General features: G+C 36.5%; 1 protein-coding gene across 9 annotated transcripts in view; it reads right to left on the bottom strand.

Moving 5' to 3' along the window:
- The window catches only part of LOC131067769 (uncharacterized), a 290,039-nt gene that overhangs the window by 154,605 nt on the left and 109,010 nt on the right, over positions 1-26,424 (bottom strand). For all 9 annotated transcript variants that reach the window (XM_058002912.1, XM_058002916.1, XM_058002917.1 and 6 more), the window contains 2 exons: positions 12,487-12,634; positions 12,165-12,265 (listed from right to left, as the gene is read on the bottom strand). In XM_058002912.1, the coding sequence (XP_057858895.1) occupies positions 12,165-12,265; positions 12,487-12,634 (249 nt within the window). The remainder of the gene's footprint in view (positions 1-12,164; positions 12,266-12,486; positions 12,635-26,424) is intronic.

The following is a 26,424-nucleotide window of genomic DNA, read 5'->3' as shown; positions in this document are numbered from 1 at the left end:
ATTGTCATTGATGTCATAAATAGATATTCATATTTGAACAGATTTACGTTGAGTTCCAGAACACTCACTTACAGGTATAAGTTGATGTTGAGATGAGTTGCAGGCCATTGTACATATCATTACATACAAAATTCATTCATTGTGAACTTGTATGTTCAAAGATAATTGTATATGTTCTGAAGATTTGAAATGGTTGAAGATATGAGTGGCTGGTATGATTATTTATAACTGAGTTATCAGTTATATACAGTTTTAACTTCCTCCAATCAGTTGTAAACGGTTTTAACTTCCTCCAAACTGTTTAACCATAAGAGATATCTATTTAAGAAGATTTTAAAGCCGATGTAGAGGCAATGTGTGACTAACATTGTTTATTAGAAGAATGCAGAAGTGAGTAACAGAAATTCACAGTTGACATTGGTTGTTTTGAGAAAGTTTATGAATGCAATAGAATATCGCCGATAAGAGAATCAATGGTGTGAAGATTGCAGAATTATTAGCAGAGGTATATCTTTGAATGATTGATAGATCTTTTTATCAGTATACAATCAATTTGTGATGAGAAAGTTAAACATTGCTATGTTTCAAGTATAATCAAATTCAGTATGGCATATTATCAGTAATGAATTCCTCTAAGTTCTGAACAGGGTTCAGGATAACAGCAATCAGATTTTTAACAGTTTGTTTAAAGATTAATGAATTGTTTCAAGGTGTGACCAGGATTTCAAATCAATGGCATTGGCACTCAATTTTAACAGTATGTTTGCAGGTTATCAGTGTTGACAAGTTGGAAATCATATATCAAAATCCAAAGAATAACTTGTTTATAGACATCTAATGTTGTAACTTGTAATACTTCAGTTTTGAAGTAAGAAATAAGTTAATTTCTTGTAATTTCTTTATGGTTGGTTCCACAAAGACATTGAGTTGGTTCTCAGATTGAGAGAAGTGGATTTGCAAGAGTTGGTGCTCTCAAACAAGAGAACTGGTGTGGGTTGGTGCCCCCAAGTCCTATACAAGTTAATATTCCGTGAGGGTGGATTAGGACAGTAGATCCTAGCAACTCTTCTCACTGTGGTTTTTCCCATTCCAGGTTTTCCACGTATCTTTTTGTGCATTGGCTTCATTGTGTGGCGCATTTATTTCGGATTTAAGTTTTTAAATTGCATTCGTTTCAGATTTCAGTTAAAGTATTTAATAAGTTCATCAAAAGGTTTAATTGGTTAAGGATCTATATTTTGTCTAGTTCTGATTCCTCCACCCCCCCCTGCCTCCCCCCTCCCCCAACCTCTCAGTAGTAGAATTGTGTTCTATTAATCCTTAGTCCCCAAGAACTCCTCCTTCGTCATTTTGTTCTTTCCATTTGGTATCAAGTATTGCTTGGCTCCAATTATGCTTGGCTCCAATTACCAACAATTTTCACACAGGTTTCAAGGTTTTAGACCCCACCATCCTCTCGTACCCAATGTGCACCTACACTTTGTAATTTCAAAACACAAACCCCATTGATCCATTTCTGCTTTCTTCAAGACTTTATGGTTTTCCCTACCATCCTTCCCCATCTAAAATTTGGTATGTTAAGTGCTACTTACCTAATTCCTAATCCCCACCGTCTCAATCACACACTCTCATGAGGCCTTTAGGAACCCCTTTCCCTCAACACTTTTCTTCCCCTAGTACTGGACATGACATTTGCTCAATCCCCACTCCTATTTGCAGTTTCCTCATCGGGCCTCTAGACATTCTCATACCACCTTCTCTCTTCCATAGTGATATCGAGTACAAAAATTCCACAACTTTTGCTCTTCCTCATGCCTCTTCCTACAACCTTTCAGAATTCCTAATGCCCTTGACCCCATGTATAAAATTATCATGTGGTATCTCCAAACACCAATTCCTAAGGCCCCTCCATTCTGTGACCCCAAGCCCACAAATTTCTCCACTCAAGAACTCTTGGCATCAGTTTTCTTTGACCTTCAGCTCCTAGTCCTCCTTTGTATCCTGACACACAATTTCCCAGACCCCCAACATCAAGCTTGCAAGACATTTTATGCCTCTAAGACAATAACATAATGGCACTATTGTTGAGCATATGATTATTTACTGCTCAATCTAATAAAATAAATACATGAATTATTATTGAAGAAGGCCACGGATGGTCAGCTAGGGATCAAAGTTGATCCAACTAGATCACACTCCTTTCCATGAAGATACATAATCAATTTAAAGGACCCAACAATTGCCAAGAGGAACACAACTGTCAACCAACCAACGCATATAACTAACCAAAGCTGACAAACACTTAATATGAACAATTAATACATAGTTCAATAACCAATATTATCAAAACATAATAATAGACACTGTACGCTAACAACAATGATATCTTGGCTCTTAGTTTGAAGACCTTTGCAACACAATCATTGACAATTTTTTTGCAAATGTGCTCTTTTGCTTGTTTGTTGAGTTGGTAGCTTATCAATTTAGGCCAATATAATAGCGCCATTGTTGGGGACATGAAATGTGAGTGGCAAATGAAAATGAACACTGTAATGTTGAGTTGAGCTGAAACCAATATGTTTCCTTAGAGATTAGGTGTGCTTCAAGGTATTCCTCTTTTCAAAGAGGTGGCGACTGCTGTCAAGAACAAGGTTCGATTGCACCTGCAACTTGTTTGTTGTTGCTGCCTAAAGAACATGTCTTAAGCTTGCAGCAGTTGATAATGAAGGCACATAAGAGTTTTCTTCCTCCATCTCCAAACAAAGCTTCTTTCATGGTAAAGAAACACGTAGTTATAAGACCTCAGTTTTCTCCCCTGTGCAATAGAATGCTCAATTCATGGCTTCACGGTTTGCTCATGATTACTCTAGAGCTGCTCCTTCTTATGCTCCTTTTGTTTTGATACTATCATGAAGAAAGTGACCATGAAAACTCTAGTGATGCTTATTCATGCTATTCAAGTTCTCATACATCTTATATGAGCCCATGTATACGCTTACAAGCATACATGCACAAGCAAAGTGAGCTTTGTAGGAAGTAAAAAGAAATTGAAAACCATATCAACTGTTTGAGTCTAGTTTGCAATCTGATGCTAATCATGTTGCCACAAAAAAACAACTTGTTCAATACCCCATTATTCCCGTTGACACCACCTACAAACAACTAGACCTCTCTTGAGTCAACTATGAAATGCAACCCATAATGACCAAGGTCTACTAGATGCCTCAATTTGATAGGTATGATATTTGTCAATGGAACACATATCATGCATTTTTAAAATTATGGGAAATTTTCAGTTTGAAGCGAAGTTGCCAGTCTTGGTTCGAGCTCGGGTTCAAGTTCGCAGGTTTGGTCAAACTATTTTGGGGGGTTTTCGGTTCATTTTGGATTCGTTAGTACAAAAACATATAAAATCAAAAATATATACATATATGCAGTAGTAGTTAAGTTGAGAATACACCACTATGCTAATAGTCAAATAACATAGCAAAATACACCACCATATTAATAGTCAAAACTTGACTGTCATGATGCATATTAAAGTTTTAGTTTAAATGACATAGCAAAATAGTAAATACACCACCATATTAATGTTTTAGTTCAAAAACAAAAATGTCGTGTGTCAACAATCAGCCATCACTGATCAAATATCATATGGGTCATCAAAATATCATCATCATTCTCCATATGATGTGGTAAATTAGAAGAACCACAAAAAATGCCACTAGGAGTCGCATTGGCATTGGCACTGGCACTAGCATTGGCAATGGTACTAGCAATTAAGTTTGTTTTGGTAAGTCGTTGGCTTCTGTAATTGATGGTGAGGATGCCACCAAGACTAGTATCTGAAGTAACCTGTTTTACAAAGTTTTTATCAACGGTTCATTATTTAACTGATTAACAAATTAAACTAAATCTAACAATCCACGTACTACAATAACTATCTATGGCCTATGGGGAGTCTTCTTTTATTAGGGCACTTAATGTTTCCATGAGTAGCCGTTTTTACTACTTCGTGGAAATGCTTTTAGGATAGGGTTGAAACAATCAAATTTATGAGCAAAGAAAAATGGAGAAAAGAAGTTTTCTTTTTCATTCTATTGTGCAAAAATAAAATAGGTTTTACCATTATGGTGTTATAATAAGTCAAATTAGGGTTGGGGGTCAGATTTGCCTTTTTGGCAAAAAAAAAACTTTAAAAAGTCAAAAAAATTAACATTTCGGTCAAATCCTTCACATCCCTTAAAAAGAGTCAAAATTCTTCTGGAGTTCGTAGGGCCGAACCCACAAGCTATGGGTCAGACCCTATCCAAACACACATGGAACCGGACCCAAACCCATCCTAGGGGGAACTGGATCGAGGCCTAGGGGGTGTTCATACGAAACCCGGTATTATAGGTTTGAAGATGAAGATGTGTGGATGGGATTATTTGTTAGGTTTTAATGTGGCAAGGCATGGAGATAGCTAGAAAGTTTTTTGGAACATTATTTTTCTTCTTGGAGGGACTTGGCAGTTGCCTTTGATGAGGAATTCACAAGCAATGTAGACCCTACTAATCTTGACCAAGAATTGATAAATATCAAAATACAAGTGGGGAATTTTAGTGGGAATTTCAGCCATAGGCTTGTTGCTGCCATTTGCAAAATTCCACTTGCTTTTTGGAAAAAACTACCAATCTGCATTCATATGTGTTATGCCTTGCACACACTCCCCATAGTCGATAGGGTCCCCCCTTTTATGTTGTTTGCCTCGTTAAGGTCCTCAGTAGGAGTTTTTGAGTAGGTAAAGTAATCTGCAGCAGTAAGAAATTTGAGCTTGGAGAAGACAATTCAACCTAAAATTGAGCTAGCCTGAGTCCTAAGTCCTAGAGATTTCGCACCTCGAAAATAGGGATTTGACGAGCAGCCTGGATGCATTGAAATGTTGATTGCAATTCCTTTTGCAAGGGAAAATTGAACAAAGAAGAACCTAAGGCAAAAATCGCAAATATTGTCAAGTCAAAATCGCTCAAGCACAAGGCTTTGCAAATTTCAAAACTTAAAGGCAAAATGCCTAAGGCAAACAAAAGTTGCTTTTTTCTTATTAAATTGGCCGAAATTCGAAGTTTGAAAGGCAAGCGTTTTAAAAGGTAAATTCGCCCAAAGAGCCTGAAATTACTAAAGAAAAAGGCATTTCAACTTAAGACACAATTCTTGAAAAAGCACTGAAAGAGCCGAAGTAAAAAGAAAAGGACTTTGACATTTTTTATCAAAACAACCGAAGTTTTGGAGGAGATATCATCTTAAGTAAAAGGGAAAAAAAGCACGCAAAATGCCTAAATAGCCCGAAATTGCCAAAAAGTAAGGCGATACAACTTAAAACAAAATCACACTTTTGAGGCAAATCATCCAAATTGTCTAAAAGGCAAAAAAAGGTATTCGAATAAAATCTTGCAAGTCGGGCTAATAACCCGAAATTTGTGAAGAAGGCGTTGTAACTAAAGGTCAAAATTGTCCAAAACAAAAAATCGCACAAATGAGTTAAAAAGCTCAAAGTTTGCATCATAAAATGAGACGTTAGAAAAGGAAAAAAATGTGCATTTAGGGGAAATGGCCTGAATTCGCAAGACCAATGAAATGACAGAAACCAAAATTTGCACCTTTTAATTGATTTGGTCGAAATTAGATGAACTAAAATCGCTCAAAATTTCTCAAACACCCGAGTTTGCTAACAGGAAGGCCTCTAAGGCCTAAAAAGGAAAGTCGCTCATTTTGATTGAAAAGCACGAGTTTATCAAATGAGAGGTGTTATAACTCAAAACAAAATCATGCGTTCAAGGAGGATGGGGCGAATTTCATTTTTTTTATTGCAGAGTGAAAAGCGTGTGAATCTCATTTTGTTCCAAGGTTGCGAATTTATCAAACACCCAAGTTGTTGTATAAACCAAAGAAACATTAATCGTTTGGGGAATTAATCAGCAAAACAAAAGTATAAGATTTTTTGAAAAGATCAAGAAAAAATCGGATTACAAAAAAACGTAAAAAATTGCAGAAAAACAATCAAAAACTACTTTTTTTTTAATATTTAACGGCATTTCCATAGCATGGAGATATTGTAGGCAAATAAAATAGACACTTCAACACATGAATTGTAGAAAATAGATTTTCGTTGTTTATATTCATATCACTAATTACATTGCACAAAAACATACCACAACATAAATAATATCTAGATGGTGATAGATGTCAAAATGTCGATTACAATATAGTTTGTGACTTTGTAAAAAGTCAACCTGTAAACTAAGTACAAAATTCCAAAAAAATCAACTATAGACAATGACATGCTAGAGAGCAACAAGCTCTAATGATGAAGCTCCCAAGTGAGAGCCTCTCTTAGCTCATTCAATCCCTTCATGGTCCTAGTTAGCTTACCTCATGAGATCAAAATCTTCAGACTCAAGTGGAGTATTATCATCATCATCAACAACAACAATCAACTCATACTCTGGATCTATCTCATCGAGGTCAATTGGCGAGTCTTCCTCAATAGTTCTTGATTTTTGCCATGTAGAAATTAGTCTTTGCCTTACAAGTGAGAAACATAATGAATAGTGAATACAATTTCAACTATTGCAACCATATATTAATATTCTCACCTTGAGCATTCTTTATCTTCAAGCGGAGGTTGTGGTGAACGAATACCAAGTCATTCATCCATTGTGATAGGCGGTTGCGTTTCTTAGGATGTATGTGTTCAAAAACACTCCAATTAAGCTCACAAGCTGATGAGCTGCATGGTTGGCTCAAAATGTGCACTGCCATCCACCTTAAATTTGGTATTTCGTCTCCAAAAGAAGCCCACCATTGAACTGAAAAACACATTATATGGAGGTGATATTGTAAGACTAAGAATATCTTAAAATCTTAACAAACTTAATGAGCATGTTGGCAAAATAAAGAGATTATCAAAAGTTTATAGAGTCTACCTGGTTGGATGGTCTTCCTGCTTTGCATCTTTGCAGAACAGCCCTGCAAGAGAGAAAACCCTTAGCCTGCTTGTACACTTCTAACTCTACCATAGCCGCATCAATTTTTTCTACATTAGGAAACATTTTGTCCATGCACTTGAAGAAGCCTTGTTTAATCTCAACAACAATATCCATGAATGGACTCTTATAGAATAACAAAGGATTGAGAAAGTATCCCGCAGCATGGAGAGGAGTGTGCATTTTTCCATCCCATCTCCTATCAATTATGTCCCAGAACGGCATATATCTATCCCTGTTATTTCCCAGCCTACTCCTTATCACCTCCTTGGCCCTATCCATGGCCTCATACAAATATCCCATGGGGGGGTTTTCCCCATCGACTAGTCTCAAAACTTTTACTAGTGGCTCTAAAAATTCTACAATTTGTTCAATCGATTCCCAAAAGCTGGTAGAATACATGTACTCTGCCACTGTTATGCCATTTGCTTGATTTCTGAAGCCAGACTCCATCCACTCAGCTGAAACAAACATTTGCCTCAAATTACCTTTTTGCTCACATAGTTTCTGCAATGCAAGGAAGTTCGTTGCAAATCTTGTCACCCTTGGTTGAACTAGCTCCTTGCCCCCTGTGAAAGAGCGCATTATAGCCAAAATCCTTGTGTGATTATACATAAATTTGGTCACCTTGTGAACCTTCTGAAATGCCTCCTTAACCCATTCAATTTTTCCAATGTCCTCTAGGGTTAGATCAAGGCAATGTGTTGCACATGGTGTAAAAACCATAGAAGGGTATTTATCTACCAAAAGTCTCCCAGCAGCAACACAAGCAGCAGCATTCTCTATGATAAATTGAACCACATTTTGTGCCCCTAGATTCGTAAGTACCATGTTATACATCTCAAACAATGCATTTGTAGATTTCGTTATATTAGATGCATCCACAGATTTCAAAAGTAAGTGCCAATCTCACAAGAGACAAGGAAGTTAATGAGAATTCGGTTCCTTCTATCTGTCCAACCATCTGACATAATGCTACAACCAGTAATAGCCCACTATAACCGATGCTCTTTAACAACATCTTCAATATCCTGTACTGCATCTTTGAGCATCGTTTAAGTTCAGCGTATTTGCTGGATTTGCTAATCAAGGCGAGCAACGATCGCATATCTCCATCCAAAGAGCCCAAGTTTCATTGCTAAAAGAAGAAACGTTTAGGGTTAAAGAGAAAAGTCGCGCAATCAAGATAAAGGGCGAATTATATTTTGGCAGCAAAGGGTGTTGTCTCATTTCTTTGCATCTAGTTGAAATTGCAAAATCTCTCCAAACCGCTAAGGTTCAGCAGTCTTCACAATCAACAACCTACAGTCACTGCCAGCTAAGTTCAAATTTGTCCTTCAAATGGTTAAAATTCTTCATTTAATGGAAAATCATGTTTTATCTAGGGTTTATATGCAGAACAAATTCAAGTAAATTTTTAAAAAGTTTAAACCCAAGAAACGCTTACCTCCTAAATTTTGCCTCTTGTCGGAAGATTTGAAACTTACGCGAATTTAGGGACTTTGGCTTAAACAGAAACAAGATCATCTTTCCAAACGCTACGCGAATTTAGGGACTTTGGCTTAAACAGAAACAAGATCATCTTTCCAAACGCTCAACGCAAACAAGCTGAAAACAACGCACATTTAAAACTGAAGCATTTGCGATTTTCAAGCATCAGCAACATAGGAGCGGCAGTATTCAAAACTCGCTCAAAATCACCAAACCAACTAACCAAATTTTCGTGTCTAAAATTCATTTAATCTCCATCTGCAGAATCCACATTGTTCAAATAGCATGTTTTAGTGTACTTTCAAATTCTGATTATTGTGCTATTTTGACAATTTTAATGTTGACGCCATCTTCTGGCACTACTAACCCGTGTTTTTCCTCAAAACTTGCCTCGTAATTCGTGTCCGGATGTGCAGGATAGATGCCTAATCAGGCAGCAGGTTTCCCATCGGCAATCCAGAACTATGAGCTTGTGGTCGAAGCCGCAAAGCACTATCGGCCGAAGAGCAGGGTGGTAGTTGTAAATGGAATGGTGATGGTTGATTTCACTCCAGAGGCCATTGGAGAAGCATTTGACATCCTGCTTCCTAAGGGCGCCATTGCGGTAACCATAGATGAGGCCCAACTCACTTATGATATGGATCCCATCAAGTGCAAGGGGATAGTAAACGAAGAATGGTTCAAAGTAAGGAGAGCCCCGAGCACTACGATCGTCAATAGGACCTATAGAAGCGAATTTATTGAGGAATACGGGGACATGGTCACACTGCTTAGCCAAGTCATGGGGCTCCCCCACTCCAACCTATTTGAGGAGTGGATGTTTTATTTCACAGAGCAGGTCTTCAATGGAAAGGCTAAGTTTGATTGGGCTCAGATCATAAGCTACAACATCCACACACAACTAGTCGAGCTCGCAGAGAAGAAATACATCACCATGACTTCCTACTTGGTTTACATGTTCGCCAGACAACAGAGGTTGTCAGGGTTGATCTGCAAAGGTGAAATCGGAAATGGGCCAAATCAGGTGAAGGTATACGACCGTTACCCTCAGCTGCACTATTACAACATACCGCAGAGGGAGAAAAACAGCATCGCTTATGTAGTAGGCCAATATGAGTGCGTGAATGATGCATTGCATGGTTCGAATGATGCAAGGAGGATTGCATATAAGGTTACCAAAGCAGGCCAATGCACTGATATGGAAATACGGGGCATGGTTCATTCAATTCCCTCATTTCTCCTATATCAGAATTTCAAGTTGACAAGCAGCACCATGGACAAAAAGAAATGTGTATGGACAAGTAAGCAACGTAATGAATCATTTCATGAGATTGATCATGGTGATCGTGTATATGCATGTGAGAACAAGGATGAACAAAAGACTGCTTTCGTGTTTGATGTGTTGTCCTTATTTGTTTCCTTGGATGATGATGATGCTAATGATGTTAACTTTTCTACACACGTCTGTTTGTATGAGGATAACATGGATGTGTCTGCGTTTAGTGATAAGATTGCTGAGATAAGCAAAAGTGCAGACATTGATTTTCAGTTTAAAGATCTTGGCCATGATGACTGTGAAGTTGGTGACTGTGTGGACACATATGAGAGACTGTTTCTTTGGTGTAAGATATGTTGTCCTCCCAATGCTGATTATACTTCAAGTGTGCTGCATGGAGATATCTAAAGGATCATTGAGGAGGAAGAGGTAAAGTGTTACCATTCTAATTTCAACAGTGAAAATGACACAGCAAGTTGACAAAATGAGCTTGAAACAGAGAGATGATTTGAAGAACTTAGTTCTTCATTTCAAGTGTCTCCTTATGTTGACCTTTGTATAGATGGTTGGAATTGTCTGAATCATACTTAAGGTTCAGACATTAAAAAGTATATCAACACATGTGACAACAATGTATGTTGGCTACCTATCGTCCAAAAGACTGGTGTTAACTCTGGTGATTGTGAAGCTTTCCTTTTTTATAAAGATCGAGTTTGTAATGCTATAGATGATGATGATGATGATGCACTTGAACTTTGAGCTGCAATACCCATTTGTAGTTAAGAACCATCATGTTAAAGCTCAGCTTGATAATATGCTTCAATTAGAGGCTTTTCAGTTTCACATGCAAGAAGTTTTTCTTTGTACAAATCAGGATACTTGAGCATGCTTTTCCTTGGATCACATAAGGATTTAAGTACACATGATAATGTCACAGCCATGGATGGTAAAGATTTTCTTTCTCCCATATGTACTGCTGGTGACCTTGTCTTTAGCGAGCCACCCTATCTTGTTGTGAACATGCCTGAAATGTATGGTAATATGGGGTGGCAAGCATCAAGTACCTACTACTTGTGGGTGGACTCTGCTGGTAACTCTAGTGAAAAGTTTGATCTTGGCTTCCCCAGCCTTCATCAAAAAGCAATGCATATGATCAAGTCAGCACCACTTTACTATCATGGCATCATTCATAAATGCAGCTCAAGCACACTTTCTATGCATAAACCTCCACTCAAAAACAGTTAGCACAGAAAATCATTTGTCCTACAATGTAATGTCCCAAAAATTTATAAAGTGACTTAAATAATTAACTGATTAAGTTGTCCAAAAAATTAATTTCTATTTCTAAAGGATGACTTTAATAAATTAATTTGATTAAAAATAAAGTGAAAATAATAAAATAAGTCCCTTTATTTAAATTTCTCCAGCTCTGACAAAAATAGAATGTAACCTAATATGGAAAGTAATTAAATTTCACCAGCTGTGACAAAAATGGAATGTAACCTAATATGGAAAGTATTTAAATTCCTCCAGCTGTGACAAAATGGAAAGTACCCTAATCATCTAGATGTTCTTAACCTCTAGAGGTTTCCTGAAGTTCTATATAAGGAGGTTGGATGGATGAAGTAAGGATGCTTATGCTTATGGATTTGATATGATTGGATTAATGAAACTTTGAAACAGAATTCTGAGGACAAAAACCTTCAGAAGATCAACAGAAGGGTTGGACAAAAACCTAGCTCTTCCTAAAAGGTGGATTCGTGATGGAGTTCACATTTTGGCAAATTTGTGAAGTCTCCATTGGAGACAAATTTGTAAGGTTTAGGGTTTGTTTCAGAAACAAAGATATTTGCATCTATTTCTTATTTAGAAACTAGTTTAATATATTCTAAATATTGTAAGGTTTATCAAAATTATATTTTGGAGGTGAAAATATTATTATAGTAGTGTCGTTAATTTTAGTAGTGTGAAAATCTTTGTTGAGCACGACTTTAATATTATAAGTGAGAAATCTGATCTGCAAATATTATTTTCTGAGTGTTAGACATTTTGCAACTGTTTGTCAAAATTGTTTGGAAAATATTACAAGGATTTGGGGTGAAATCAGTAAGGGTATCTCACATACAATAAACAGACCTTGAACAGCTACTGTCACCAAGCTTATTCCACATGTGCAAGGAATTAAATCTTTAATGTAACATATATGCCCCATTTACAAAAGTGCTACTTATTTGGCTTCTAATGCCAAAGAACTAGCAGTATGACAATTCTGTATAAGACTTTGGATTCACAAACTCCAAGGAATAAAAATGTCAAAATGCACAATCAAGAACAAGCAATGAAAAGGCTTGAATTTATGTGCTTTGCTTTACCTCAGTTAGTTCAGGGTCAGTGCTCTTGACTAGTGTCAGGAATTCCTTTGCTGCCACCTTATTTTCTATCAATTCTGCATCCAGATCCTCATCAATAGCCACTGCAATTTCATTTTGGAAACACTTAGCATAATTGTCACTCAATTTATTTCCAGCACACTGGAAGCTGAAAAGATAATGCAGGTCAAAATGCTGGCTTTGAAAAGAGAAAAGGTATAAAAATGCAAGTACGATTCCTTTAAAAATCAAAACGAAACCTTCTTAGCTGATATGTTTTAAATGATAAGATTAGTACGGGAACAGGCAGCAACATGTGAGATACCTCCTCCATGAAGAGTAAGAAGCTTTAGTTCTTTCATATAAAATCTGATTGTTGCAGGATATAACAGCCACATTCCAGTCAACTGCAGAGCTGTGAGACGCATAGTTCGAGGACTTCGCACACCTTGTTCAAGAAGTCTGGCAAGGAACTGTATAAGCACAATAGGTTTAGTTAACAAACTGACTGAAATACTTAGGCTGTAAAGGCAGATTTATAGACATACACACATGCACTGTCAGTTCTACTTATATCATACATGATTAAACATGTCTGACAGCCTCCTATGTGGTTACTTGGAGACAAGCTTGAAAATTAGACACAATCCAACTCAAGCCTAGCTCTCCTTCTCCAAGGCTATTCAGAAAGTAATAAGCTAAATCACTCAATGCTTTTGAAGGACTTGCTTAGTTTATACAACACAGTTCTCCTTCTCCAAGGCTATTCAGAAAGTAATAAGCTAAATTACTCGGTGCTTTTGAAGGACTTGACTAGTTTATGCAACATAGTCAACATCCATGCTGGTTTTGTTAACCCTTCATGATTCTTTATTTTTTGCTTAGTGCAATTGAAAACCTTCATCGATATAAAAACTCTTTGGATAGTTCTTTTGGCTATCATTCCCAAAAGTCAAAAATGAAAATAACTATATACAATCAAAAACCATGTACACAATTGCATGTGAAAGGTAACAAATTTAGGAGGTGGGACACTAAAAAATAGCATATAAAATTCATCGGGCTCAAGGCTAAACCAAATAGATCCTCCTAAAACTGCAATAGCATTTCAGCAATCAGTTTATAGTTGATCTTAACCAGATGGTAATGTGAAATCCACACCCTACCATTCTAAGGCCTAATAAGTTTGTCTAGGAGAAAGCCAAGTCAGGAAATGACCTAGTAAAAGAAGCATACAAGACCTTAGACACAAGAACCTACAGGTAGACATGCTTCCTAAAATAAAAATCAAGAAAAAACAAGGCCTGCCGAAGACCAAATATTTTGTATTCTCATCTGCCCAAGACAAGTCACAACTTGATGAATCGCAAAGGCACAAAAATCTTAAGGGACTTACAGGTACCCAATGTCTTAAGGTCTGTAATGTCCACTTTTTAGCAGACATGGATTTTTGGATGATTAGCCTATCATTTCTGACCCTCGTAGGCTAATGAGGATGGTTAGAGGGTCTTTTGAGGTTTGTGTCATCTCCAATGCTCAGAGTTTTATAGATTTGGCCTTTGTTCAACTTCATTTGGACTTCGTTTTCTCTAGTTACTATTTATAGTAAGTCAGAAGTATTAGAGATGGACCCTTTCTATTTTTAGAAAGTGTATTTGGTCACATGGGGAATTATGAGAGACTCTTGCTTCAGACGGCATGTTAAAATGTTGTGTACTTAGGGAGATATTAATATTTTTGTGGCCAACTTAATATGAATTCATTAAATGGCTAATTATAAAGTTATAAATTAACTTTATAAAAAAAATCGCTTAAGTGAGGGTCTAGATGTCATGAAGAGGGGGCCAAAATATTTATTAAATTAAGAGCTCTTTTCCCTAAGATTGGATGAGATATTAAATGAAACACAATTATATTATGTTTATATCATTTAATGGCTTAATTGGAGAAAATCGAACATGCTTGGAGAAGGCTTATAAATACATAGAAGTTCGAACTAGAGGGATTATTTGTATTTTTGGCATTTGTTTGATGAATTTTATTCTGGAGAGCAGCAGAAACGAGGGTTTCTCAGTTGCAGCAAACAGGGCATTGGAGAACGAAAAAATCTTCAGTGTTTCAGCCTTATGAGTTGGTGAAATACCCAGCGAGTTTGGCTTCAGAGGAATAGCTTCATCCAGGAGCCATTATTGGACAGATTGGTGATCAAATCTCAGGGTTTATAATCAGTTTTTGAATCAGATTTGAATGTGGGAATGGTGTTCATCGATTTAGGAATTTAAGGGCATCTTTCAAAGTCTACACAGCCTGTATTTGGTGTTCTTAGTTGCAGACAAAGGGTGATTAGCATAGACAGTCCGAAATCCACATAGAAGCTACATCAAATTTTCAGTCTAGTCAAGAAGGAGGGAGGCTAGCAGCAAAGAGGTCTTTGGCAATACATGCATGAACAAAGCTCAACCATACTTGAATATTTCGGCTTATTCCTAGTTGCTTTTTGCTGGAAACACATCGAATCTACATCTGATTGTTTAACGGGTATGTTCGAGGTTATCATTGTTAAAAAATTAATGGAATAAAGACTTCATTCATGCCTTCTATCTATATTTTGTTTGATCAGTTTGGTTTCAGAATTTCAGTAGTTTCATATTGTTATATGCATTGCTTTTACAATATCATATATCTTCAAAACACAAAAAATTACAATACTCAAAGAAAACTCAAAAACAATCAGCAAAACCATCAGTATTCATAAAAATTCAGTGATTGGAAGACAAGGGGTCTTTACAAGGTCATGCTAATTTTATCGGCAAATTAATGCTCCATTGTCAATTTACTGAATATATATCAGAAAATTCTTCAAAAACTTTGACCTAGGATTGAAAGGTGCAAAATCAATTAGATATTGCAAAACCCCAGTCCTCAATCTCTCACTCCCTTGCTGCTTGTGGACCTAAAAACTTTCAGCGACCCATTTAATCAATATTGCCAACCCCTAATCCCACTCCCTTAACAATTACATTATTTTGGCAAGCAATTCCTCTAACACCCACCTTAGGCATCTTTTTTCATGGAACTCTATCATTCAAACAAATGAAGTCATCAATCATCAGGACTAATCAAGGGTGCCATTATTGGGCCAAAGTTGCAATGTCCCTTTTTCAACCCTAGGCATTTGCCATGGTCAATTACACTATTTTCTAATTTCTTGTAATTTAATGGATTAGGTTACAGAAGTATTTTAATAAATAATAATAAAGTTGGCATTAATATCATTTTTGCATGCCTTGTAAAAAACTACTTTAATATTATTTTCAAAGTTGTCTAATGGGATATAATAGAGTCGTAATGAAGCTCTTAGTGATATTTTATTATTTTGGGGTAGAGTTGCAAAAGCAAATTATTAATTAAAATGGACTTTTGGGAGGGAAAATTGAATATTTTTGTTTTAATTTCCCTAGGAGTATAAAAAAGGAGTGAGAGCTCATTTGCATTTCTCTGCCAGTTTATCTAAAAACCAATTGTTTTTGAAATAGAGCGTTTGTGCTCATTTATTTACCCTAACATCAAAAGCCTCTTGGAAAATGGATTCAAAGACAAAAACCCTCCACTCTGTAAGAGTAATTCTATTCAAAGATTACCTATGAGCTAGATTTCAATATACTTTTATATTTGAACAAGATGACCACATCCTCATATCTCCTAACATTTGCTTTGTCTCTAAAATAGTATCGCTCAAAGATTTGTTGAGAAGAATGATACCATATAGAGATGAAGAGGTTGTTGTTGGGTACAAGACTACATGCAAAAACAGTATTCCACATGTAGGTATATAAAGTGCTGTCTCAACTAAGTTTGGTCACTTCATAAAGAATCATGATGTTTGGACTCTTAAAAACAAGTGTAGGAAAGATGCTCATGAAAGGTGGTACATATACGATCAAGGCTTTTTTTACTTGCAACCTCTTGTAGTAAAAATTCTATCTCAAGTATGGATATAAGTTTCCCAAGACATGTCCCCTAGGTTTTTCTAGGCATACTTGTCCCGAGGATGACTCAAGGACATCCCATAGTTATCCCCATTTTTTTGCCCTACATGTACCAAAACAAGGGAACAAATTGGGGATGGGTAGGATATAGTCAGCCATCACCACATTTGTGCATGAACTTTTTATTATATATGAATCTGAATTTAATAAAAACAACTATTTTTTCGGAGGCCCCTACACCCATAGATCACAAACTTGAATTTGGAGAGTACTCAACAAACCCACCATTTTTTACGTGACAAAAACTTGGCAACTTAAAAAGTACTAAAATTTCTAATAAAAACACATTTATTTTGGAAAATTCTATTACAAAATGTATCAAATGAGTCTAAAAAACCATGAGGAAGTATTTTCTATTAAATTTGATTCCTAAATACATCTGGATTACAAAATGGTATCATCATGCGAACCTGAATAGTGGAACTAGATACAATAACTAGCTACTAAGTAATAATTATTATGAATTTATGATGATTGTATTTGGAAATCCTCATCATACATTTCATATCTAGGCAACTTAAACATTACAAGTTTGTGCATCTTCTTGTTCCCCACCCTAGTGAAAAATTAGGAGGTCAAGGGTGTGGTCCTCACACTCAATTCTAGCTCCTTTCTTGGCATAGAAGATTGTACCTATGGCTCCACCCTATAGATAGATGGCAATGGCTCCTCCTTCACCATATCAATGTCATCCAATCAAATCTCTCTTGCATTTTCTACAGCCACATACTCCATAGCTTCCCTCTCAAAATTGGAGTATTGGTTTTTAATTCCTGCAGTTCCTCTCTCATTACAAAACTTTTTGTCATTGAAATTGTTACTGTCTTGACCTTCAAAATTCTTGTCGCCATTGAAGGCAAGGGTATTTCGTATTTGCTTTTATTTCGAAATGGGTCAATTGCCATTTGGTATCAGAGCATGTGTGTGAGGGTGTGAGTTCGCCTTACATCAATTTGGTAACAGAGCCACAAGATCCTGAGCACGGAGAGAGTCTACCAGAACTTGTGAGAAGAAGAATCTTGATGGTGTCTCAAGAAAACCTTAGAAGGATTTAGTTTCAAAAGAGAGTCTGTGACTATAGAGGACTTGAACCCTGGAAGAATTTGTTGCAGGTGAGGGAACACCTGTGACTGCAGCGGGTAGAGAAGGAGGCACAAATGATTCCTTGAAATTGTGAGAAGAAGATGAATTTGAAGGGAAAGATGAGCTAGGTCATGAGGAGGCCCATAATAATCCCATCTTGGGAAAAGTATTGGGACGAAGCAGAGAAAAGAAAGCTTCGTGAGAAATTGAAAATGATTGCAAGTAGAATGGATGCATCGGAAAAACCTTAGAAGGATTTAGTTTCAAAAGAGAGTCTGTGACTATAGAGGACTTGAACCCTGGAAGAATTTGTTGCAGGTGAGGGAACACCTGTGACTGCAGCGGGTAGAGAAGGAGGCACAAATGATTCCTTGAAATTGTGAGAAGAAGATGAATTTGAAGGGAAAGATGAGCTAGGTCATGAGGAGGCCCATAATAATCCCATCTTGGGAAAAGTATTGGGACGAAGCAGAGAAAAGAAAGCTTCGTGAGAAATTGAAAATGATTGCAAGTAGAATGGATGCATCGGAAAGGATGTATTTTCCTAATCATGTTGTGATTGCAAGAACTGGACAAGAAGTCAAATATAAGGAATTTGCAATAGGGACATGTCTCGTGGAAGGCATGAAGGCACGAAATGACGATGATGGGATAAGTGCAATCGTGGCTAAAAACAAAGCAGCAAAGAATGATTTTCCTGTAGTTGAGGAGGTTGAAGCAACTAGAGAAGTTGAGATTAAAGTGTTAGAGGTTTAAGAATGCCCTAAGAAAGGGTTGATAAATGAGAGTCTTAGCCCTTGTATTGTGGGGCAATGGGGGATGTGCAGAGATTCTAGATATAATACTCAAATTGCTATTAGATATAAGTTTTCTATTACAAGCATGGATAGCTTGATGAATTGTTTAAGTAGGCCAACAAGTGTCGTTGCAGTTGCGTTGTGTCAAAGAACTTCGTTACTTCATGACATTCAAGCTATTAGTGTTGGATTTAAGCGCTTGGCCAATCTACATGTGGGTGACTTTGATTTCAAGGAGGCATATAAAATTTACAACAGTCGTCTTAGTAGAAATCGAGGACCTTGGATTAATTTTATGTGGCAAGGTGGTCATCACTTATGCATACCTAGGGGGTCAAAGAGAGAGACTCTCTTGACAAAAAGTTATTGTGTCATTCCATTAATGACCTCATGTGTCGGAGCACATGATTTTTTTCGGTCACCGAGGGAGCATGATGTAGGAGTATCGGATCATTTTCAGTTTTCTTGTGTTCCAATTTCAGTTTTGTAATCTTTGTTCCATTTTTTACTTGGCTCAGTTATCAAATTCAGTTTTGTTAGTTATGGACATTGAAGGTAATGGATTGGGAAGGGAAGAAAGAGGCATCAATCTATGGGGAAAACAATTGAGTGAAAGGAGTTTGTGGCAACACACCCCAATAAAGCAGCTAGAACATGTGGGGAAGAGGAGACAAAACAAAGGAAAGGGCAACGAACAGGGGTTGGCTGGAGCAGAAACAATTGGGGAAAGTAAGGGAAGCCGACAGTAGTAACTAATTGATTGGTCTAAGTTGAAGTTGAGTAGACCATTTGGGCAAGCAGTTTGGCATGGTATTTCTCTATAATATTGTTACACTTGATTGAACATGGAAAAAACTGCTCAGATGATTTTAATGATTAAATTGTTCTGTTTAAACATGTTTGTGTTTTAAGTTACTGTCGCATATTGCAGAGTTGGTTTTTAATTATTGCTATTCCTATCACATTACAAAACTTTATGTCATTGAAACTATTACCCTCTTGATGAAAGATGCAAACTGAGATATTGACACAATCTGATTTGGTTTGTCTCAACTAAATCTTTGACCAGCGTTGCAATTTTTGGTTTTGATGAGGTTTTTTTGGTTTTTATGCGTTTTTTAAGTTTTTGAATGATAGAGTAAACAATGCAATTTTGGAAAACAATATAGAAACAACTTACAACTACTGAAATTGATTTTCAGAAGGTCTGATTTATTAACAGCAACTAACAAATACCAAGAATAAATGAATTTCAACACTAACATGCCAATTTGGCCTACTAGGGATCCACCGCCTTGCTTGGAGGGCTTCTTTATTGACTTTATTGAATGTAATTGCTGCTACAGGAGCTTCCAATGTGCATCAACAACTCCAATGGGCTTTATTCTTCATAACAATAATTATCAAAAACAATTTAATGGAAGAATGGCTGATCTGGAGCTTATTCTGAAATCTTGCCAAGAGAGATCACCAAAATTGCTTCCTTTTCCCCTCTAATTTGCTGATATCATCCAAATGTGCTGGGGTTTCACCAAATTGACTACAAATCTGCCTTAGTTATTCCCTGACAATAATTTCACAAGCAAGAGCTGCTCCAAACCCTTCTTATTTATTTACTTGCAAACCCAAGCTGCTGAAGGTGGTACGGCTGACTTAGGAATGGTACGGCTGACTTGAATGTGCATCAAACTTGCTGAAAAGTGTATCCAAATTGCTCAGATCTGATTGTCATTACTAACCCTGCAATCTGATACAAAAATCCACATGATTTGACCCTTGAATGACCTGCAAATTGATCTTTCCTAAGTGTTGAAGAAGGATTAATGGCTGGGGTATCGTCCAACCTGCCTGTAATTGAAGGTTTTCGTCTCCAATTTGGGCTCAGACACCTGCAATACACATTGCAGACCTGCAGTTGCAAAATGCTCTCAAAATAATAAAACTCCAATGATGCCAAATTGTACATTCAAGGCTCTTTTATGGTTTCCAGCCCTAATTGAACTTCTTGAGGGCATCCAAAGAATATTCCAAAGCATCTTTTCTCCTCAATGTGGTTCGCCCAGCTTGAGGGTCAGCTTATCATTGCATAATGAACACCTTTTTATTATAATATAATCTCTTAAGGAGATGCGCAAGGTAAATTTTTAAATAAAGTTACTTATTAAGTCATAAAGTAACTTATAAAGTTATTTTATTAACTTTTGAATAATAAAGTTATAACTTCATAAAGTTACTTTTATTAAAATTTTCTATTAATAGAAAAAAGTAACTTATAAGGTCTTAAAAGCTTTTATTATAAACTTTATTGAAAAATTTCCTACCAAGCTCCAAAATTGGCCAAGTATTGCTCCTCCTGGTGAACCAAAAATCTCCTAACCCCATCATTTGCCTACGGAGACGGCTAACAGGCAAATCTAAGATTCTTGAGTGATCACTGGAAAAATGGGGACATTACACTTGACATTCTAAATTCCTGTCACCATTGAAGGCAAGGGTAGTTTGCATTTGCTTTGTTTGGAAATGGGTCACTCATCAATTGGTATCAGAGCATGTGTGTGAGGGTGTGAGTTCGACTTACATCAGAAGGTCAAGGCAATGAGTTGCATAAGGGATCCAAAAAATTGTTAGATGCCTCTCTTGAAGCAATCTTGCACCTGCCACATATGTCGTTGCATTGTCAATAATAACATATACATCATTTTCTATGCCCACCTTTGAAACAAGTTCCTCCAACATCGAGCCCAAAATCTCTGCATTATTGATTATGGTGGAGGTATCGATTGACTTTAGAAAAACTATCTCACAATTTGAAGCCACTAAAACATTGATGAGAGTACAATTCCTTCCATCTGTCCACCCATCTAAAAGAATTGAGCATTTTGTAATGTCCCCTTCTCCTTAATGACCATAGGAGAGTTGATTAGCCTATTTCATGCCATCCCGAAAGGCTAATTAGGAGATATAATGGATGATATGTTGGTCATGTCATTAATATCTATTGGTGGAAAAATAAAAGGTGGAATATTATTTTATGGGATCTTATATTATTATTTGGTGAGATAATTTACTTTATGTTACAAAATAAAAATACAAAAGTAAAGTGACTTTATTTATAAAAATGATAATAAAGTCATAAAGTGACTTTATAAGGAGTAAATAAAATAAAGCGATCTTTAATACCACATTGAGAGTGGAAGCTCACCAACAGTTTGGGATATTATGTGATTGTTTAATACTTGATATTTCTCCTTAGTTGTTGGTGTGACAATGACAGCCATTTCTGAGGACAAAACCCCTTGGAGATTCATAGGTTGGACGAAAACCTAACTCTACTTGTGTGGTGGATTCATTCAGAGTTCATCATTGAGCTTATTTGCAGAATTTGGAACAAATTTATGGAAGTTCCAGCTAGGGTTTGGACACAATAATGGAGTCATGTTGTAGGTTGAAGGTTACATGAATTTATATGATATTTCTAGCTTGGGTGACTTCTTGTAGGGCATGTTTGGAATCATTGCAGAATTGGGTATGTATTGGACGTATTGCTTGTAAATTTATGAGTAATTGCAGCATCAAATGCTATTGTAATAAGTGCCAAAATGTAATGTCCCTTCCTTAGGCATCTCAAACTTGTGGTTTGGGGACCCAACCAGGGTTGTGGGGCTCAGTTGGGAGCTTCACGAGCCTTTCTGATTGGAGTTTTGGGAGTTGCATCTATGGTTAAAATTGAAATTCTAATGTTGGCCTTATGTGAATAGTGAAAAGTAAATAGTAACTGAAAAACATAAGATGAATAGATCGAACTTCTTGGGAAGGTTATAAAAGCAACTTTCCTATCATTTGCTCTCATTCTCATGCTTCCAATTTTCAGATCAGCAGCAAGCTTGAGGGTTTCAGCAGCTTGGAGCTTCCAGGAATGCAAACTTCTGAAAGAATTTGGAAATTTGGACGAAAACCCATCTCTCCTAGTGACATGTTACATCAGTATTTAGCTTCATTGTGCATTTGGACAGCCTTCATTGGGGATTTTAGTGCATATTTATCAATTTGAGGACAAGTTTCCATCAATTAATTGCAGAGAAGACCTTCTAGAGGTCATCACCACTCATTTCCAGCTTATTTTCAGCCAACGGCTCCATTTTGGAAATAAGGGTATCAAACCCTAGGGTGTATTTAGAGTTGTAGCTAATATTAGAGATGATTTCTTATATTCTATCTGCTAGAAATTTGTATTAATCTTTTATGCTCAGTTAAAGGTATGTACATTGGACTTTTTAAGTGAAAGGAAGTTCTTAATTGCCTTCTTAATGTGTTATGCATTATTCTATATTGTATCAGCTATATCTTTCACTTAGCATTTAAAACATTGTTCAAAAACTCTCAAAAACCCAAACATAACAAAGAAATCAGTCAAAACCTTACTTAACATATGCTAGCTAAAGACTTATCAGCAAAACAAACTGTTGGTTTGGATCAGATTTGGTAAAAATTGGGTTGGGGATCTTTCACAAAATTCACCATTCCAATAGTAATATACAAGGGTTTACAATTCCATTATGAAAATTCTGTTATTTTCATTTATTGCACATTCTTATGAAAGCATGCACAAGAATATTCAAGATATGAAATAAACACCAATCATATATCTAAACAAATTCATAAATTCCATCAAAATTCAAACAATAGGATATTTCACATTTGTACTTTCACCATTGCTTCTTTTCATCTTCTACAATTAGGTTTCCATCTACAATAGCATCTTTGAGCGAATTGCCACTTAAATCTCTAGGAGTGGGGGCCTTGTACCCTTTTCCTGCAAGAAGGGCCCATCATCATAACCCAAACTAGAATATCTGAATTCAATACTAGGGAACAACTATTGTGCCAACATCTCAATGGAATCTATGTAACCCCTGTAGGAATGTTATTTGGTATAGTTCTCACCACCATCTACATTAAAACTTGTGAGAACTCACCATTAATCTGCCCACAATCAAACCAAACCAAACTTGATTGTTGATCAAAGGGAAATCTACTGATTTGCAGATCATAGATTGTAATTCTCCGAAGAAGTATGAGAACAACCGCATTACTCCTATAAATCTCACAACTCCCATCCCATTTCAACACTATGTTGTTGTGGTGGCTTCGTCTTCATCACTAGAATTGGATGGAACTCCATCATTCAACTCAAAAAGTGGATTGTCATGAATCACATCATCATCAAATTAAAACAAAGGATTATCAATAATTTCAAACCATTGTTCTTGCTGATCCAAATTTCTGATTTCTGACTTTGGGCAATGCTGGTCTGAACAAAAAGTTTCACATATGTTGTCAAGCTCTTCAATCATCTCCTGGATCTCCTCGGCCACTCCCTTATTCTTTTTCTCTCAAAATTGTTTATTAGCAATAAACTGATTTTCTGTTTCTTGTAGGGTTCTTTGAGCAATCTACAACTTCTGAGCTTCCTTGTATAAATTTGTTGCCTCTTCTACAACCCTATGTGTGCCATCCTCTGAAGATAAAATCTGAACTTTTTTTTCAGCTGATACCAAGATATGTCTTTCTCAATCTTGATCACCCAAGGATGATGAACTGCTCTCATGTTTCATGAGGAAATCAAAATTCTTCTCAACCGTAGAGCTGTCCTCAATCGGATGTGCTTCTTCCTTTATCTTTGCAGCAAGAAGCTGATAATTTGAAACATTAGAGACACTAGGACTTTTCTCTAAATCAGATGCAAGCAAGAGAAAATCAGATTTGCACTCAATAGAATCAACACTTTCAATATCAGTCCTACTACATGAATCATGAGGGAAAGAAATTTCATTTTGCATAGCTAAAGACTTGTTTTGGAAATCAAACCAAAAACCTCCTGTGTCATTGAAATGAAAGGATGAATCACCAACATCTTCATTTCTAACCTCAATTAGTGCATTCACTATTTCTGAATTTGGATCAACTTCTTGAGAAATCAAAACTGTTGGTTTGACCACTTCATTGCTTTCATTTTCAGCTTGTATCGATGCATGATCATCAATAGAGATATTTTGAAGAGTTGATAGTGATACACTTTCATCTTTAGGCAAGATATTCTCTTTGCTCTCTGAATTGAATATCTCTCCTTCTATTTTCTGCTCTTCTTTTTTTTAAATAGTCTTCAATTTTCCCTCACAAGAACTGAACACACCTTGGACTAATTCACCTGCAATGGAAGAGACAACCCACTCATTTTTAAGAATAGCCATTAGCATGGATAATAGGGGCTGAGATATAACACCACTCTCATTTATACACAAGACCATAATGGTCTTCATAGCTGCAATAATTTCTTTGTCATGTCTTCCATTAGTTGTGACCAAGAAATGATGAAACATATCATAGATCAAATCATGCATTTCCAAATCTATTAAAAGATTGCTAATTCTCATTCCTGCGAATATTTCTAGTATAGCAATTCTTCTTGAATAATGACCATTTCTGAAATCATCAAGATCTTCAAAACTATCTACAATCAAGTGCAATGCCTCCTTCATTGTCTCATCATTATACAGAACTTGCAGTGTCAGAATCCTCATGATTTCACTCAAACAAATAGCAACCATAATTCTTATATCATCATCTGAATGGCTCAACCATTTGGGCTGACTTAGAAAAGACACTATTGGAACAAGAGCCTTTTCCAACTGATTTGAAGGTAACTGTCCTACTAAGCCTAAATATCCTTCCAATTGATTTTGAGTAATGAAAACATCTTCTGATTTAGTTTGTATACTAAGTTTCATACCAACATCTCTTTAAGCTTTTGCCAACATCAAAGTCATACTTCAATCTGGAGATCAAAAACTTAAAATTTTCCCCAGTAGGCTAGAAAAACTTGGCTCTGTGGAATCCCTACTAGATTTTGCCAATTTGGCCAAATTTCTCTCTTCTCCTTCTAAGAATTCGGTCAAATAGTTTGCTTGAATAAACAATTTAGAGCAGAGGTAATAACCATTCACAAGTTACTCTTCCAAAAATGTATGAACATCAATAAATAGACCATTACACAAGCAGATTGACCTTTAAGAGCATCTCATTAATGAAATATGTATTAAACAACAAAGCTGCTGTTACAGACTTGTTTCAATATGAGAACACCATAGGCTGTTGTGCAGTGTAGTATCCCACCCTTTTTGCACTTAAAATTTTCCTCTTTCGCTTAAATAGCTTCATAGGTATTTTGTCAAACAGATGTCATGCATTCACTGGTGAAGATAATAAACTTGCTGCTCATAAAAACTCACTTTGCAGATGGTCTGGTTGTTTGTTTCAGTTTGCAATACTTTCAGATTTGCAATATGTTTTGAATAATAATTATGTTCAAATGCATAACAGAGAGGCAATCTTACACTATGAGTGAGCAAAGCAAATTAATAAGCAACAATATATTTTCAAAGATAACTTTTGACCTTACAATATAATTAATCTTTCTCAAAACTGTCATCTAATGGTAGGAATACAGAGATGCCGAAGTAGACCAAGTAAATACGCTCAACATTTATATTAAAACATCAACATTGATACATCCACTTACTTCTAACAAGAACGGAGTCAAAATACAACCATGGAATAATACGCTCAAGAAAACACTCCAAGGTTCAGTCTTGAACGAATTCTCCCTCCACGTTCTATCATCATTCAATTTCAGAGAAGTCATAAATACCAGTACTCCCAAGCATTAACCTTAGTTTGGAGTATAAGCTCTGTGCTGTATGGAAACTATGACCAACCAAGGTCGAGTTTGCTCCAGATAATCCAATATCTCCTCCTTAATCTTCTATACTCCACTCAATATCAACAAAGAACCTTACGTAGGGAAGTAGAGATTCAATCTGCTCAACACAGGCCATGAACAGGTACACAGGAACCCTTTACCAACAATCCGTCCAAAAATGGCATCGCTCAAGGATGAATTCGTCCTCAAGCATTGCACGGATAGCAAGAACAGACCCCTATGGTTACATTATGTCTCCCAAACTCGCCCAAACCAAACAGAATAATGAATCGCAAGAAGAGGAGTCCAAACGCCCAAGGAAGAACTTCATGCCATGATATAAATTCTTCAAGTTAATCCTCTTTGTTTGCCAAAGCCTTAATCAACTTCACCTCTCACCAAACAGAATAGCAATCAATTTTCAACCCCAAAGATTTCACGGGAAAGCCCTTTATTTCAATAATGAAGACACAACATTAACCCAAGCTCTTTACACGGCAGCTGGTGCTTAACTCAAAATATAGTATTTGAATGCCCAGCAGATTTCAATGGCCGGTATTACCAGAATGCTTTCG

The sequence above is a fragment of the Cryptomeria japonica genome, chromosome 5 (assembly GCF_030272615.1).
Source record: "Cryptomeria japonica chromosome 5, Sugi_1.0, whole genome shotgun sequence".
NCBI classification, from domain to species: Eukaryota; Viridiplantae; Streptophyta; class Pinopsida; order Cupressales; family Cupressaceae; genus Cryptomeria; species Cryptomeria japonica.
This window is presented reverse-complemented; position numbering and strand designations above follow the sequence as displayed.